This window comes from Aotus nancymaae, unplaced genomic scaffold (genome assembly GCF_030222135.1).
Source record: "Aotus nancymaae isolate 86718 unplaced genomic scaffold, 86718_ANA_hifiasm-v0.15.2.pri h1tg000089l, whole genome shotgun sequence".
Taxonomy (NCBI): Eukaryota; Metazoa; Chordata; class Mammalia; order Primates; family Aotidae; genus Aotus; species Aotus nancymaae.
In genome coordinates this window covers 25,572,810-25,587,026 of record NW_026988504.1, presented here as the reverse complement: position 1 = coordinate 25,587,026, position 14,217 = coordinate 25,572,810, and the positions used below count along the sequence as shown (strand labels likewise).

The following is a 14,217-nucleotide window of genomic DNA, read 5'->3' as shown; positions in this document are numbered from 1 at the left end:
TTCACCAAACCTCAAGTCTCCAGAAAAGAATTGTTAATCATGATAGTCCTTCATGTAAGACTGTCTTTATATTTTTTAGACTAATAAGATTATACTCTGCCTATATAATCTTATTATGTAGATAGAAACTCTGATAAACTCTACATTCATAGAAATTCATAGATTTCTTTTGAAATGGAATCTTTCCAATTTCTGTGATATCTCCTAAACTTCACATTCGTATTTGAGGAAACATTGATCACTCAGGAGGATATATAAAACAAAACCTGTTTCATTCCAGTGTCTCTTAAAAGAGAGGCTAAAATTCATATTCAATAATTGGAAAAAAGTTGCAAAATATTTTAATAAAATTTACACTTCTCTATGAAAGACAAAAATCACTAGTATATGAATTATCTGGCATATAATTTCTCAAAGGCAGAATTTACTTTTAATTTATGTCATTTTATGTTACTAAACCATGTGTCCTGTGAAAAGGTATTAGACCAAAGAGCATGACAACTGAATTTAAGAAGGGGAATCAATCAAAGAAAAAGCAAGAGTTAGAAAATACTTTTATCTGCTTTATAAGGCAGGTTAGAAAATGGGTGACCGAATATACTTCAAGAGGTGTAGTATAATACATGCAAAGAAATTAAGATAAATTTCAGCAAAATAAAAGTTAAAACAATTCTTGGTCATTGGCAGAAGAAACAATGTGATTTTCCACTGGGAGTTTAGGGTTACATGAGGTAAATGAAAAAAGGCTGGTCAAAAAACATATTATTTCTACTTGGGGTAGGTTTATTTCTCCCTTCCAATCATGAACAGAAACACATAGTTAGCTTTTTATGAGGTGGTGGTATTCGTATGTACAGGAATGGGGTTATATTAAAATGTGATTCATGCCAGCTTCAGTAAAGATGTTCATGTCATGTGGTAACTGTGACTGTAGGTGTGAAGTTGAAAATGGTTATATGTAATCACTGAATATTGGAGATCAAAAGCACAGTAAGCTATCTTGTTCCACCACTTAATTTTATAGGTGTAGAAACTGACATCATTCTTATTATAAATAGCACATATTTATTAACTTCTACTATGCCCAGAGCACTAAAGGCTTATACAGAAAGCAAGGCCCCATCTGTTTGTCTCATATCTTGCTCTAGTGTAAAAATCAATGTAGTAGCAACAGGAGGGATTAATTAAGGAAAAGAGTTTTGTATAGAACCATTTCCTCTCAAAGTTCTAAACGGAAACATTGCTTGTGTGGTATGGAGCACTTTTCGTTCTCACTTAACATTGGTTGATGTTAGAATACTCTTGAGTCTGGGGATGGCTACAATTTGAAGAGGTTAAGTGACTTGTTCCTTTCACATGGCACACAATCAGAAGAGCTGGGTATAAAACTCCTATCACTCATTCCTAAACCAGTTCTTTTTATTTTATACCATGCTGCTTTCCAGAATCAATTAATGTTAGTAAAGCTCTTTGTCTTTGTCTTTTTTTCTAAAAGCTCAAGAATAGAAATATTATGTGGTAAACAGATTACACTATGGAATAGTGATTTTTAAATACACAATAAATAAGTATAAATATGTTAAAGTTCTTTTAAGTGTCTGGACTAGAGACTTATAATTGCAATAAGTCACATTTGCTTCCTAATTGTTTTTTGTTTCCCACTTTCAACTAAGTTAATATACTTTCTGGGTTTCTATGTCTGCCATACTCTTTGTGTCTTCGTTATTCCATTGGTAACGTCTTAGTTGAGCTCTTATTGTACATCACTTGGATCAAGGCAATGTCTTCCTGATTAGTTTCTGCATAGTTCTGTGGGACTTATTTCTCTGGCCTTTGACCTCTGTCTTTATAAGGAGCTGTCATGAGAATTGTCCCAATGCCTAGCACTTGTTATGCCATTCTCCTTCCCCAAAACTTTCAACAGCTCCTTAGTGCTTATTGCATTAATGGTATACTCGCTTGGCTGGTATTCAAAGCATACAAATTTTCCAAATCTTTCTTTCATGGTCACTCTCTATATATCCAGTGCCCCCAGCCAAACTGTACTCTGAACAACCCTGTGGTCCCCTCCCTCCGTACGTTTGCTCATACTATTTCTATTACTGAGAATGCCATCCCTCTGATCTGGGCACCACAATGCTAACCCCTATAAAATGTTAACTTCTTTTTAAAATCTTTCTTATTTTCTCCAACCATTAGTGATTTCTGTGTTGACACCACATAGTACATTGTACTTTTATTTTTTCATATTCTACTTTTTAGATGAGTTGTAGGTGAATTTGACTTATGTCTCTAGAAGTTTTTTGGGGAGGGGAACATTTTTAATTCAATTTTAATTTCTATTTTATACCATGTAGCCTGTGACTTACATATGGTAGGCAAGCAGCACATTTAGACCCTATTTGTCAATGTATTAAAAACAACCCAAAATGGATTAAATAATAAAGTATAAGACTGCAAATAATAAAACTACCAGAAGAAAACATACATGAAACATTTTATGGCACTGGTCTGGGCAATGGGTTTTTCTGGTGGAGATAAGACCTCGAAGGCACAGGCAACAAAAGTGAAAGTAGACAAATGGGATTATGTAAAACTAAAAGCCTTCTGCACAGCAAAGGAAACAATGAAATCAACAGAGTGAAGAGACAGCCTAGAGAATAGGAAAAATTATTTTCAAACTTTACATCTGACTGGTGTTAATATCCAGAATATACAAGAAACTTGAACAACTCAACAGTGAATAATAATTTCAATTAAAAGTAGGTAAAAGACCTGAATAGATATTTCTCAAAAGAAAACGTAGAAATGGCCAACACATATATGAAGAAGTGCTCAACATCACCAATCATCAGGAAATGCAAATTAAAACCACAATGAGATACCATATCACCCCAATTAGAATGGCTATTATCAAAAATACAAAAAAAATAACAAATACTTGTGTGGATGTGGAAAAAAAGGAACTTATACAGGACTGTAGGGAATGTAAAGTAGCATAGCCATTATGGAAAACAGTATGGAGGGTCCTCCCAAATTTAAAAATAGAACTACCGAGGCGGGTGGATCACGAGGTCAAGAGATCAAGACCATCCTGGTCAACATGGTGAAACCCCGTCTCTACTAAAAATACAAAAAAATTAGCTGGGCATGGTGGCGCGTGCCTGTAATCCCAGCTACTCAGGAGGCTGAGGCAGGAGAATTGCCTGAACCCAGGAGGCGGAGGTTGCGGTGGGCCGAGATCGCGCCATTGCACTCTAGCCTGGGTAATGAGAGCGAAACTCCGTCTCAAAAAAGAAAAAAAAAAAAAAAAAGGAAGTACAGAGTAGAATAGTTGCTAACAGAGGAGACTGGGGAGGGTGAGAGAAGGGGATAGCAGGGAGAGACTGGTCAACAGGTACAAAGTTACAGGTAGTTAGGAGGGATACGTTTTGGTACTCTAATGTACAGTAGGGGCAACTATGGTTAGTAATATTGTATCATATATTTCAAAATAGCTATCAGAGAAGATTTTAAATGGTCTTATCATTAAGAAATGATAAATGTATGAGGTGATAAATATGCTAAACACCCTGATTTGATTATTACAAAATGTATACATGTACGGAAACATCACGCTGCACCCCATAAATATGTACAATTATGTGTCCGTTTTTTAAAATAAAAAATACTAATACAAAATATTAGAATGAGTAAATAAAACCAAAGCTTTTTGCAAGGCCAAAGAACAGATATTTATTAGAAAGTAAACATGCCACAAAATCTTAGCTGGGAGGAAGGAAATTGCTTCTTTTACAAAGGCTGCAGAATGGCCCAGGTTTTAATAGATGAGCCCGGTTCTCGGTTCCAGCTTGGTTGATGTGGGATCTTGCAGGCTCAGGGCAGGAGGTTTGTTAGGTGGAGAAATGGGAGTGTGGCTTTTTCAGAAGGTGACTTGCGTGCTCCAGGCAGTCAGTGCACTGCTCAGCAGCAGGAGGAGGTCCTGCAGGTGGTGCTGCAAGGGGCCGGCTGGCCGCAGGGGGGCCGGCAGCAGGGGGACTGCACTGACACAGGTTGGCAGCAGGTGGTGGTCCAGCAGCAGGGCCTGCAGACCACAGAGGTGCACGACGTGGGGCAGCAGGTGATGGGGCGGCAGCAGCCTTCCTGCAGGCAGCAGGGGTCGCAGCACACTGGGCGGCGGCAGGGCTCACAGATGGGGCGCGTGCAGCGGGGCACGCAGGTCACGGGGCGGCACACGGTGGTCTGGCAGGTCACGGGGCGGCAGCAGCAGGGGTCGCGCCAGCAGCAGGGCTGGCAGCAGCCTCCCCCGCAGCTCAGGGAGGAGAAGGTGGATCCGCAGCAGGAGCCGCACATGGTGGTGTCTGAGGCTGGTGTGGGGTGGGCTGTTGAGAGGAGCTGGTTGTTCTCAGGTGTGAATGTCCTCCTCTCCCTCTGGGCTCTTTATATACCCTGGCCGGGTGCAGGTGACCCCTTTCGTTTACATTTTGGCCAATTAAGTAGAATTTTGTTTTGACTAATGGTTGCTTGTGACACTCTCATTATCTCATTAAAAAATCTGTAGACAACAGATGCTGGAGAGGATGTGGAGAAATAGGAACACTTTTACACTGTTGGTGGGAGTGTAAATTAGTTCAACCATTGTGGAAGACAGTGTGGCAATTCCTCAAGGACCTAGAAATAGAAATTCCATTTGACCCAGCAATCCCATTACTGGGTATATATCCAAAGGATTATAAATCGTTCTACTATAAGGGCACATGCACACGAATGTTCATTGCAGCACAGTTTACAATAGCAAAGACCTGGAACCAACCCAAATGCCCATCGATGATAGACTGGACAGGAAAAATGTGGCACATATACACCATGAAATATTATGCAGCCATTAAAAACGAGGCATTCACGTCCTTTGTAGGGACATGGATGAACCTGGAAACCATCATTCTCAGCAAACTGACACAAGAACACAAAATCAAACACCACATGTTCTCACTCATAGGTGGCTGTTGAACAAGGAGAACACATGGACACAGGGAAGGGAGCACTATACACGGGGGTCTGTTTGGGGGGGAGTGGGGGGACAGCGGGGGGGTGGGGAGTTGGGGAGGGATAGCATGGGGAGAAATGCCAGATATAGGTGAAGGGGAGGGAGGCAGCAAATCACACTGCCACATATGCACCTATGCAACAACCTTGCATGTTTTTCACATGTACCCCAAACCCTAAAATGCAATTAAAAAAAAAGTAAAACACAAACAAACAAACAAAAAAAAGAGCTCTTGTCGCATCTCCAAATGTGGATGTACTCACTGTGTGAAAATCTAAGAACTCATCATTTGATGTGATAGTAGCTCTTGATGCATACTTTGAGTAGATAGCGCTGGATTGAATCTAGACAAAATGGTCTAAAAAAACTTCAGTTTCTAAAAGAAATTAAAAACATAGAGGAGTACATAGAACACTGACTAGAGCCTATCCTGACCCCAGCAGTGAACTCAGTAAGCCCTTGGAAGGACCTACATGTGAAAAGTGAATCATACGAGTGTTGGACAAGCCATCTCATGTAGTCGGCTTGGGAGTATGTTTGATTATCCCTTGATGCAGTAGGACACCTATGCCTTGAATGGGGTAGCAGCTTATATAGTTGTACAGGACAGACAAAATTTATTTTTGCAAACCAATAAGTATTGGAATAAAACCCCCAAGACCACCTTGCATGTTGTCTCTAGTTCAGTTCTATGTACCTCTGGTCCTTCTGGTCATAAGATGCTGATTTTTATCTCTGAAACATGTCATTTTTTATCCTTGCCTTTCTTGTGCATGTAATGAAGAATTCTCTAATGGGAAATTTTTCTTAATATACCTTGATGGCCAGGCGCAGTGGCTCATGCCTGTAATCCCAAGACTTTGGGAGACCGAGGCAGGCAGATCCCCTGAGCTCAGGAGTTTGAGACCACCCTGGGCAACATGGTGAAACCCTGATTCTAATAAAATGCGAAAAATTAGCTGGGCATGGTGATGGGTGCCTGTAGTCCCAGCTACGCAAGAGGCTGAGACACGAGAATCACTTGAGACCCGGAAGTGGAGGCTGCAGTGGGCAGAGATCACACCACTGCACTCCAGCTTGGGCTACAGAGTGAGACTCCATCTCACAAATAAGAATAATAATATATATGTAAAAAATATATATACATATAAAATATATATATATACACACACACATACATATATACATACCTTGATGTAGGCACTATGACTAGCAAGTGACAAGAAAGGGTTTTTCAACCAACATTGCACACATATACAGTACACTGTTCAGGAGAGACACATTGAGAGGCTGCTCAGTCTTCTGCTGTGGACAGCACTGCTAAAAAGCGTAATGGACGTGCTTCGTCAGGAAGTGTTGCCAGGGGCAGTTTAGGAACGACATGGGGGAAATAATTCCATTGCTTTCCGGCTTTACTCCTCCTGTTGGTCACCAGAAAGGATTTTGAATCACGTCAGGATCATTTTCTTTATTTGAAAGAATGTGCCTTGGGCCCCTACATCTAAAGCTCCCCAAATGGAATTTCAAGCATAATTTCAAAACTTTAGATGGAATGTAACTGAACCTGTAGTCAAAATTAGGAAAACAGAGGAGGGAGAAATCAGGCAAAATCTCATCGCTTTAGACCTTCGACTTTTTTGTTTCACATTCTTTTGTTCATGGACAGGGGATTTTGTTTTTCAAAGTGATAACCAGAGGTAACTAGGTAAAAAGTTGTATATTCTGCTCTTTTCTAGACATATTATCTCATAATTTATTTTCATGCTGCTGTGGAGTCTTCACGATAATCACATTTTATTCAATGGGAGCGTCTTTGGAAGACTTAAATCATCACGTTAACAAGACTCATTTCTTTACTGCAAAAATTTCTGACCCAAGGTAATTCCAAAGATATTTGTCTCTCCCCTTTATAAAGATCCAAAAAGATAGTCTGTGCATCACTCATAAACCTTTCTAGTGCTTATTCACTCTAATACTCTTATCCACACCCCATAGCCAAACTTCATTTTCAGGCAGAGAAAATAGGGGCCATGCTTTATTTATTCATGTCCCAGAGTTGTGAGAGCACAAACAGCTCTGCAGTTTGACACTGGCGGCAAATCACATCCTATTTTCTGATCCCACTTATTCTGAAACTAGACAATGCTCATTTAAACCTCTGCCACTTACTGGCTGTATGTCCTTGGGCCATAATAATAGTTCATATCAGAATTGTTGTAAGGATTACCTGAGCTGATAATTGTCAAGTGCTTGGAACAAACTGCCTGGCACTTAGTGTCTTGTATTTGTTAAATAAGTAAGTAAATAAATAAGCAAATAAATAAATATGTTGTAAAAGCTCATGTTACATTGGTGATTTCTAAATTCTAAACTTTAAGCTTAGAACAAAGACAAACATATTTGTTAAACAAATGGTCAATTCTCTGCTCAGTCACCAAAAAATGCACATGAAATAACATTATTCAGTGGTGAGTTCCATTAATAGCATGAAATAAATTAAAAACACCTGGAAGGAAGAAATAGCGTGCCCTCTTATCAAGCACTTACCTCTGTTAAGGGGAGTCAGCTATTGTTGAACTGACAGGAGGCACATCTGTCAGGACTGTGTATAATAACAACAGCCCTACTGAGAACCCACAGCCCATGCAACACCAAATGAGGTCTTAGAGAGGCATCTTAAAAAAAACAAAAAGGCTCCAAATTGATTTAGACAGATTTCTAGTGGTGGTGGAAACAGGTATTGTGTAATAAACTCTAGAGCTTTATTTCACATTATCGTTTAACAATAACATTATGAACACTTTTTTTTCATTATTTCAACTTTTCCTTTAGATTCAGGGGGCATATTGTGTGATGTGCCAGTTTGTTACGTGGGTATATTGTGTGATGCTGAGGTTTGGGGTATGACTGATCTTGTCACCCAGGTACTGAGTGTAGTACCCAGCAGTTTTTCAACCCTTGTCTCCCTCCCTCTCTCCCCACTTTAGTAGTCTCCAGTGTCTATTGCTGCCATCATTATGTCAACGAGTACCTCATGTTTAACTCCCATTTGTAAGTCAGAATATGTGGTATTTGTTTGTCTGTTCCTGGGTTACTTTGCGTAGGATAATGGCCTCCAGCAGCATCCATGTTACTGTGAAAAATATGATTTAATTCCTTTTTTTGGCTGAGTAGTATTCCATGGTGTATGTATATCATATTTTCCGTATCTAATCCACCACTGATGGGAACCTAGGTTGATTCCATGTCTTTGCTATTGTGAATTGTACTGTGACAAATATGCAAGTGCATGTGTCTTTTTGGTAGAATGATTTGTTTTCTTTTGGCTACAGACCCAATAAAGAAATTGCTGGGTCAAATGATAGTTCTATTTTAAGTTCTCGAGAAATCTCCACACTACTTTCCATAGTGGCTAATCTACATTCCCATCAACAGCATATAAGCTTTCTCTCTTCTCTGCAGCCTTATCAGCATCTGTTGTTTTTTGACTTTTTTTTCCCTTTACTCTGAAAGTATGGGGCTTCAATTACTGAGCTTTTTAATAATAGCAGCTCTGATTGGTGTAAGATGGTATCTCATTATGGTTTTGATTTGCATTTCTTTGGTGAATAATGATGTGGAACATTTTTGCACATGTTTGTTGGCAACTTGTATATCTTGTTTAGAGAAGTGATTGTTCAAGTGGTTTGCCCACTTTTTAATGGGGTTGTTTTTTGCTTGTTCCATTGTTTAAATTCCTTATGGATTCTGGATATTAGGCCTTTGTTGGACGCAGAGTTTGTGAGTATTTTCTCCCATTCTGTAGGTTGTTTGTTTACTGTGTTGATAGTTTTGCTTGCTGGGCAGAAGCTCTTTAGTTTAATTAGGTCCCACTTGTCAATTTTTGTGTTTGTGGCAATTGCTTTTGAGGACTTAGTCATAAATTCTTTCCCAAGGTTGATGTTCAGAATGGTGTTTTCTAGATTTTCTTCTAGGATTCTTATAGTTTGAGATCTTACATTTAAGTATTTAACTATCTTGAATTAATTCTTCTATTTGGTGAAAGGTAGGGGTCTAGTTTCAATCTTCTGCATAGAGCTAGCCAGCTATCCTGGAACCATTTATTGAATAGAGAGTCCTATTCTTATCGCTGATTTTTGTTAATGTTATCAAAGATTAGATGGTTGTATGCGTGTGACTTAATTTCTGGGTTCTCTCTGTTTCATTTGTCTATGTCACTTTATATTTTACAACTTTACCAGTACCATGTTGTTTGGTTTACTGTAGTCCTATAGCATAGTTTGAAGTCAGGTAATGTGATGCCTCTGGTTTTCTTTTTATTTAGGATTGCTTTGGCTATTTGGGCTCTTTTGGTTCCATATGAATTTCAGGATAGTTTTTTCTAGTTCTGTGAAAAATGACATTGATAATTTGATAGAAATAGCATTGAATCTGTAGATTGCTTTGGTTACTGTGGCCATTTTAATGGTATTGATTCTTCCAATCCATTGGCATGGAATGTTTTTCCATTAATTTGTGTCATCTATGATTTATTCAAGCCATGTTCTGTAGTTTTCTCTGCAGAGCTCTTTCACTTTGGTTAGATGTATTCCTAGGGTGTGTGTGTATGTGTGTGTGGCTATTGAAGTGTCAAAGAAAGCCGTAAAATACAAAACCATTTTGTGATTAACACGTATCTCACCATACTAAGAAGACGTGTTTGACTTAAGGTCTAATGTCAGGAAACTTGCATTCTCCAGGGTCTTTTCTGAACCTTTGTGATTATAATTACATTAGAAAGTAACTTATTTAGTCTTAACGTTACTCATTTTTCTTTAACTTCAAAAACAGAGGTAATTGGCCAGAAGTTGCCTAAGGTTCCTTCCACCTCTAACATCCTGGGTGTTCTATGATGTGCCAACAGGTGTCAGATCAGTAAACACACCCTCAGGCTGGGACCGTAAACTTCAATCCAGGTGCAGCCTCCCAGAGTGTTTCTTGTTGCAGAACATTTCTCAGGTGTTTGATGCATGCCTGGAAGTCTGAGCACAAGTGACTCTGTACACATGATAGAGACATAGTTGTACCATCTTCCTCACTCAGCTGTGCTCCATAAATGCCATTCACAATGCTTATAAGAAAACTACTCAGACTTAGGTTATTTCAGAGAACTATGTAAGAGGATTATTCTGCATCTTGCTTTGAGTGCCTCCGGACAAAAGAGCAAGACAATCTACCAGAAGGAACTATCACAGAGACCATGATTTCTATGCCAGGGGTATTGAGTTTATTAGAAAGCAGACAACATGATAGAGGAGTTAGACTGGAGTCCTAGGAAGAGAGAGTTTTCTTCAGCTGTAGTTGGTCTGAAAAGGCGTCTTCAATGCATAGTGTGAGCTAGCATGAAGAGGTGAGGAATGGGCTTCTCAAGAAAACATGTATTGTTCTGCAGTGAAGCCCTGAGGGGCAGCAGGATGGACCTGGCCATCTACTGAGGGACCTTTCGTGAAAATGGGCTGCTCAGCAGCAGGGAGAGGTCCTGCAGGTGGTGCTGCAAGGGGCCGGCTGGCCGCAGGGGGGCCGGCAGCAGGGGGACTGCACTGACACAGGCTGGCAGCAGGTGGTGGTCCAGCAGCAGGGCCTGCAGACCACAGAGGTGCACGACGTTGGGCAGCAGGTGATGGGGCGGCAGCAGCCTTCCTGCAGGCAGCAGGGGTCGCAGCACACTGGGCGGCGGCAGGGCTCACAGATGGGGCGCGTGCAGCGGGGCACGCAGGTCACGGGGCGACACACGGTGGTCTGGCAGGTCACGGGGCGGCAGCAGCAGGGGTCGCGCCAGCAGCAGGGCTGGCAGCAGCCTCCCCCGCAGCTCAGGGAGGAGAAGGTGGATCCGCAACAGGAGCCGCACATGGTGATGTCTGAGGCTGGTGTGGGGTGGGCTGTTGAGAGGAGCTGGTTGTTCTCAGGTGTGAATGTCCTCTGCCCCCTCTGGGCTCTTTATATACCCTGGCTGGGAGCTGATGACCCCCAGGACGTGAGGTCATTTCCTTGTTTTCACTTATTCTTTCTGAAATAACACCAGCAGATTAGTAAGTTCTCTAGACATTGTTTAGATGCTCAGGTACACATAAAAGTCCATTTGTTTTCCTTATTTAGCAGACACCCAATTATATTTTACTATTTATGGTTCAAATATGAACTTAATGACCCTAACTTCAAAGTCTCCAATTATTGTTATAATTCAGTGATGCTTTTGCCAGTTGCTGTTTTGATAGCACAAAGTAGCCGTCATGCTCTGAGGCTTACCTGCTAGCAGTTGAAGTGAAGCGAGCACCTTAAGTTGTTAGCATTCTTTTCCACTGCTAAGCTTCCTGGGCAAAACAAGTTGAGGCTAATACTACGGGAATAGTTTAAAAGTCAGGATTTCTCCATGAAAGAAAAATTTTCCAGTCCCCTTTTTGGAGGTACAAGAATGCGTTTCAGTAGGCTTCCATCATCCAGTGGTTTTTTTTGTCTTGGAGACATGTTCATTGATTTCTATGGTTGTATCTTTCCAGACCAAGGTAAATTTCACTGTAATCTTCATGATAGCCAATATCGTTAAGTTCTAAGTATGTTCCAAGCATCATATTTAAAAATACATGTATTAATCTAATATTCATGACATTCTTAGGATGTAGATCTTGTTTATTCCTCATTTCACACATAAGGAACCAGATAAGTGACTTACCCAAGGTCATATACCTAGTAAGTGTTGGAGCCAATACTCATTCCAGAAACATCTGCGGGAACATTATTTGTCAGCCCAAAAAGCTGAAGAACTCATTGTAGCCAAAGAATGGATTGTAGGTACCACATTTCCAGGTATGAGGGAATGTCTATTTTATTTAGGAACTTTTACAGTTTATTTACTTTGAAAACAGTTATTTGTGATATGGCTAATTTTTAGAGTCAGCTGAAAGGACTCTTTGTCTTACCAATAGCCTCAGGAATGGGAAGAATTACCTCCTGTTCAGCCCTCTGAAAATGTCGAAACATATCCTAAGGAGATAGTGTCATAGTTGGACATAATTGAATGATCACGGGGTACTGTGAACAAAGCCATCAATATGGTGAGGCAGTCAAAGGAGTCTATCTAGATGAAGGTTGCAATCTTGCAGTGTAACAAAACCTTTAGGTAGTGATCCCGGTTGAACATGTTCCCAGGCCTCATCTGGCCCATACCTCAGTGTCTTCAGCATCTCCCTGTGTGCTATGCTGGGGTTCATTTCTGCTTATAGAACCAATTGTCATTTTTAATTGTTGCAAACTGCCATAACTTGTAGTCAAATTATGTCACTCAACCATTTTTTGGTCTTTGCCTCTTAATTTGCTGGGTTCTGACTTTTTCCTTTACAACTAAGTCTGTTTTATTAGGTTGCTGCAAAAAGTAATTGCAGTTTTTGGCATTACTTTCAATGGCAAAAGCTGCAATTACTTTTGCACAAACCTAATAGATCTGAAGTTGAAGTTTAAGTGTAAGCCTTCTTATTGATCCTACTTCTTGCATTGTTCCTTACAGGCTTACCCAGATCTGCACCAACCACTCTGGCCAACCAGAGGATAGGGTGACTGTGGAAATAAACGAGATCCAATAATAATGATAGGTTTGGGAGGAAACAAGGCATTCTCCATTTGAGGAAACACTTTTTTTTCTTTTTCTTTTTTCTTTTTTTTTTTTTGCAGAAAGTTATTTTATTTAGGTAGAGAAAGAGAAAAAGAAGAGAGAAAGACTTCCATGAAGAGTGTGGAAGGGGACTCCAGAGGGGAAATCCAGGAGGGGAAAGAGAGCTCCCACTATGTGGGAGGGGATTCCAGGGAGCTGGAAATCCCAAGATAACACTTTTAAATAAGGAGGTCTCTAGAAGGCTAACAAGAAAAACTCTGAGAGGAGAAAAACAGATGTACTTAGCAAATTTTAAAAACAGTGATCAAGAATATATAGAAAGAAATCAGACTTGTGAGCCTATTCATTGGTTAATTACCAAATCATTAACAAAGAGAAAACTGCATTATACACATACTGAAAATGTAAAGATTTTGAATATAATAGTCTTGTTGAGAAAGTTTTACCATATTTTCAGAAAAAATATCCTTCTTCATGAATCAATTTATTGTTTTATTTTAAGAACATGCACATCCAGCATGAGTTGAGAGTTGGGATGGAATGATGATGTCTTTCTCTTTTCTAACCAATCCCCTTAGAACTTATTAATTCATCATTTAATACATAATTTCTCATTATACTCAATGTGCCAAATATTGTGCAGGTCAGCGGGAATCTAGTAGTGAACGAAGTCAGTCAAGGTCCTGGCCCTCAGCATAAGTTAGCTCAGCCTTTGTGGAAAGCAGTTTGGCAATTTCTGAAAGTATTTAAAACAGAATTACCATTCGACCCAGCAATCCCATTAACAGGTATGGACCCAGAGGAATAGAAATCATTCTTTCATAAAGACACATACATGCATATGTCCATTGCAGCACTATTCACAATAGCAAAGATAAGTGATCAACCTAAATACCCATCAAGGGTGGACTGGATAAAGAAAATGTGGTACATATACATTACGGAATACTACACAGCCATAAAAAAGGATATTATGTCATTTGTAGCAACATGGATGAAGCTGGAGGCCATTATCCTAAGCGAACTAACACAGATACAGAAAACTAAATACTGCATGTTCTCACTTATAAGTGGTAGCTAAACACTGAGTATGTATGGACTCAAAGAAGGGAAGAACAGATACTGGGGCCTACTTGAGGGTGGATGGTGGGAGGAGGGTGGGGATCAAAAAACCACCCGTTACTATGCTTTAATTAAATTAATTAATGTTTTGAGACAGAATTTCACTCTGTCACCCAGGCTGGAGTGCAGTGGTGCAATCTCAGCTCACTGAAGCCTCTGCCTCCTGGGTGTAAGTGATTCTCCTACCTCAACCTCCTGAGTAGCTTGGATTACAGGTGTGTGCCACCATGCCCAGCTAATATTTGTATTTTTAGTAGAGACAGGGTTTTGCCATGTTGGCCAGGCTGGTCTTGAATTCCTGACCTCAAGTGATCCACCCACCTCAGCTTCCCAAAGTGCTGGGATTACAGCCATAAGCCACTGCACCTGGCCATCTGTTACTATGCTTATTACTTACGTGATG

At 40.1% G+C, this 14,217-nt stretch overlaps 2 protein-coding genes across 2 annotated transcripts; both read right to left on the bottom strand.

Moving 5' to 3' along the window:
• Positions 1-3,963: 3,963 nt before the first annotated feature.
• Positions 3,964-4,353, bottom strand: LOC110568210 (keratin-associated protein 2-1). The gene has a single exon (XM_064369390.1). The coding sequence runs from the start codon at positions 4,351-4,353 to the stop codon at positions 3,964-3,966; it is 390 nt and encodes a 129-aa protein (XP_064225460.1).
• Positions 4,354-10,546: 6,193 nt separating this feature from the next.
• On the bottom strand, positions 10,547-10,936 carry LOC110568209 (keratin-associated protein 2-1-like). The gene has a single exon (XM_021670519.2). It carries the CDS (start codon positions 10,934-10,936, stop codon positions 10,547-10,549), a length of 390 nt encoding a protein of 129 aa, XP_021526194.1.
• Positions 10,937-14,217: the final 3,281 nt, after the last annotated feature.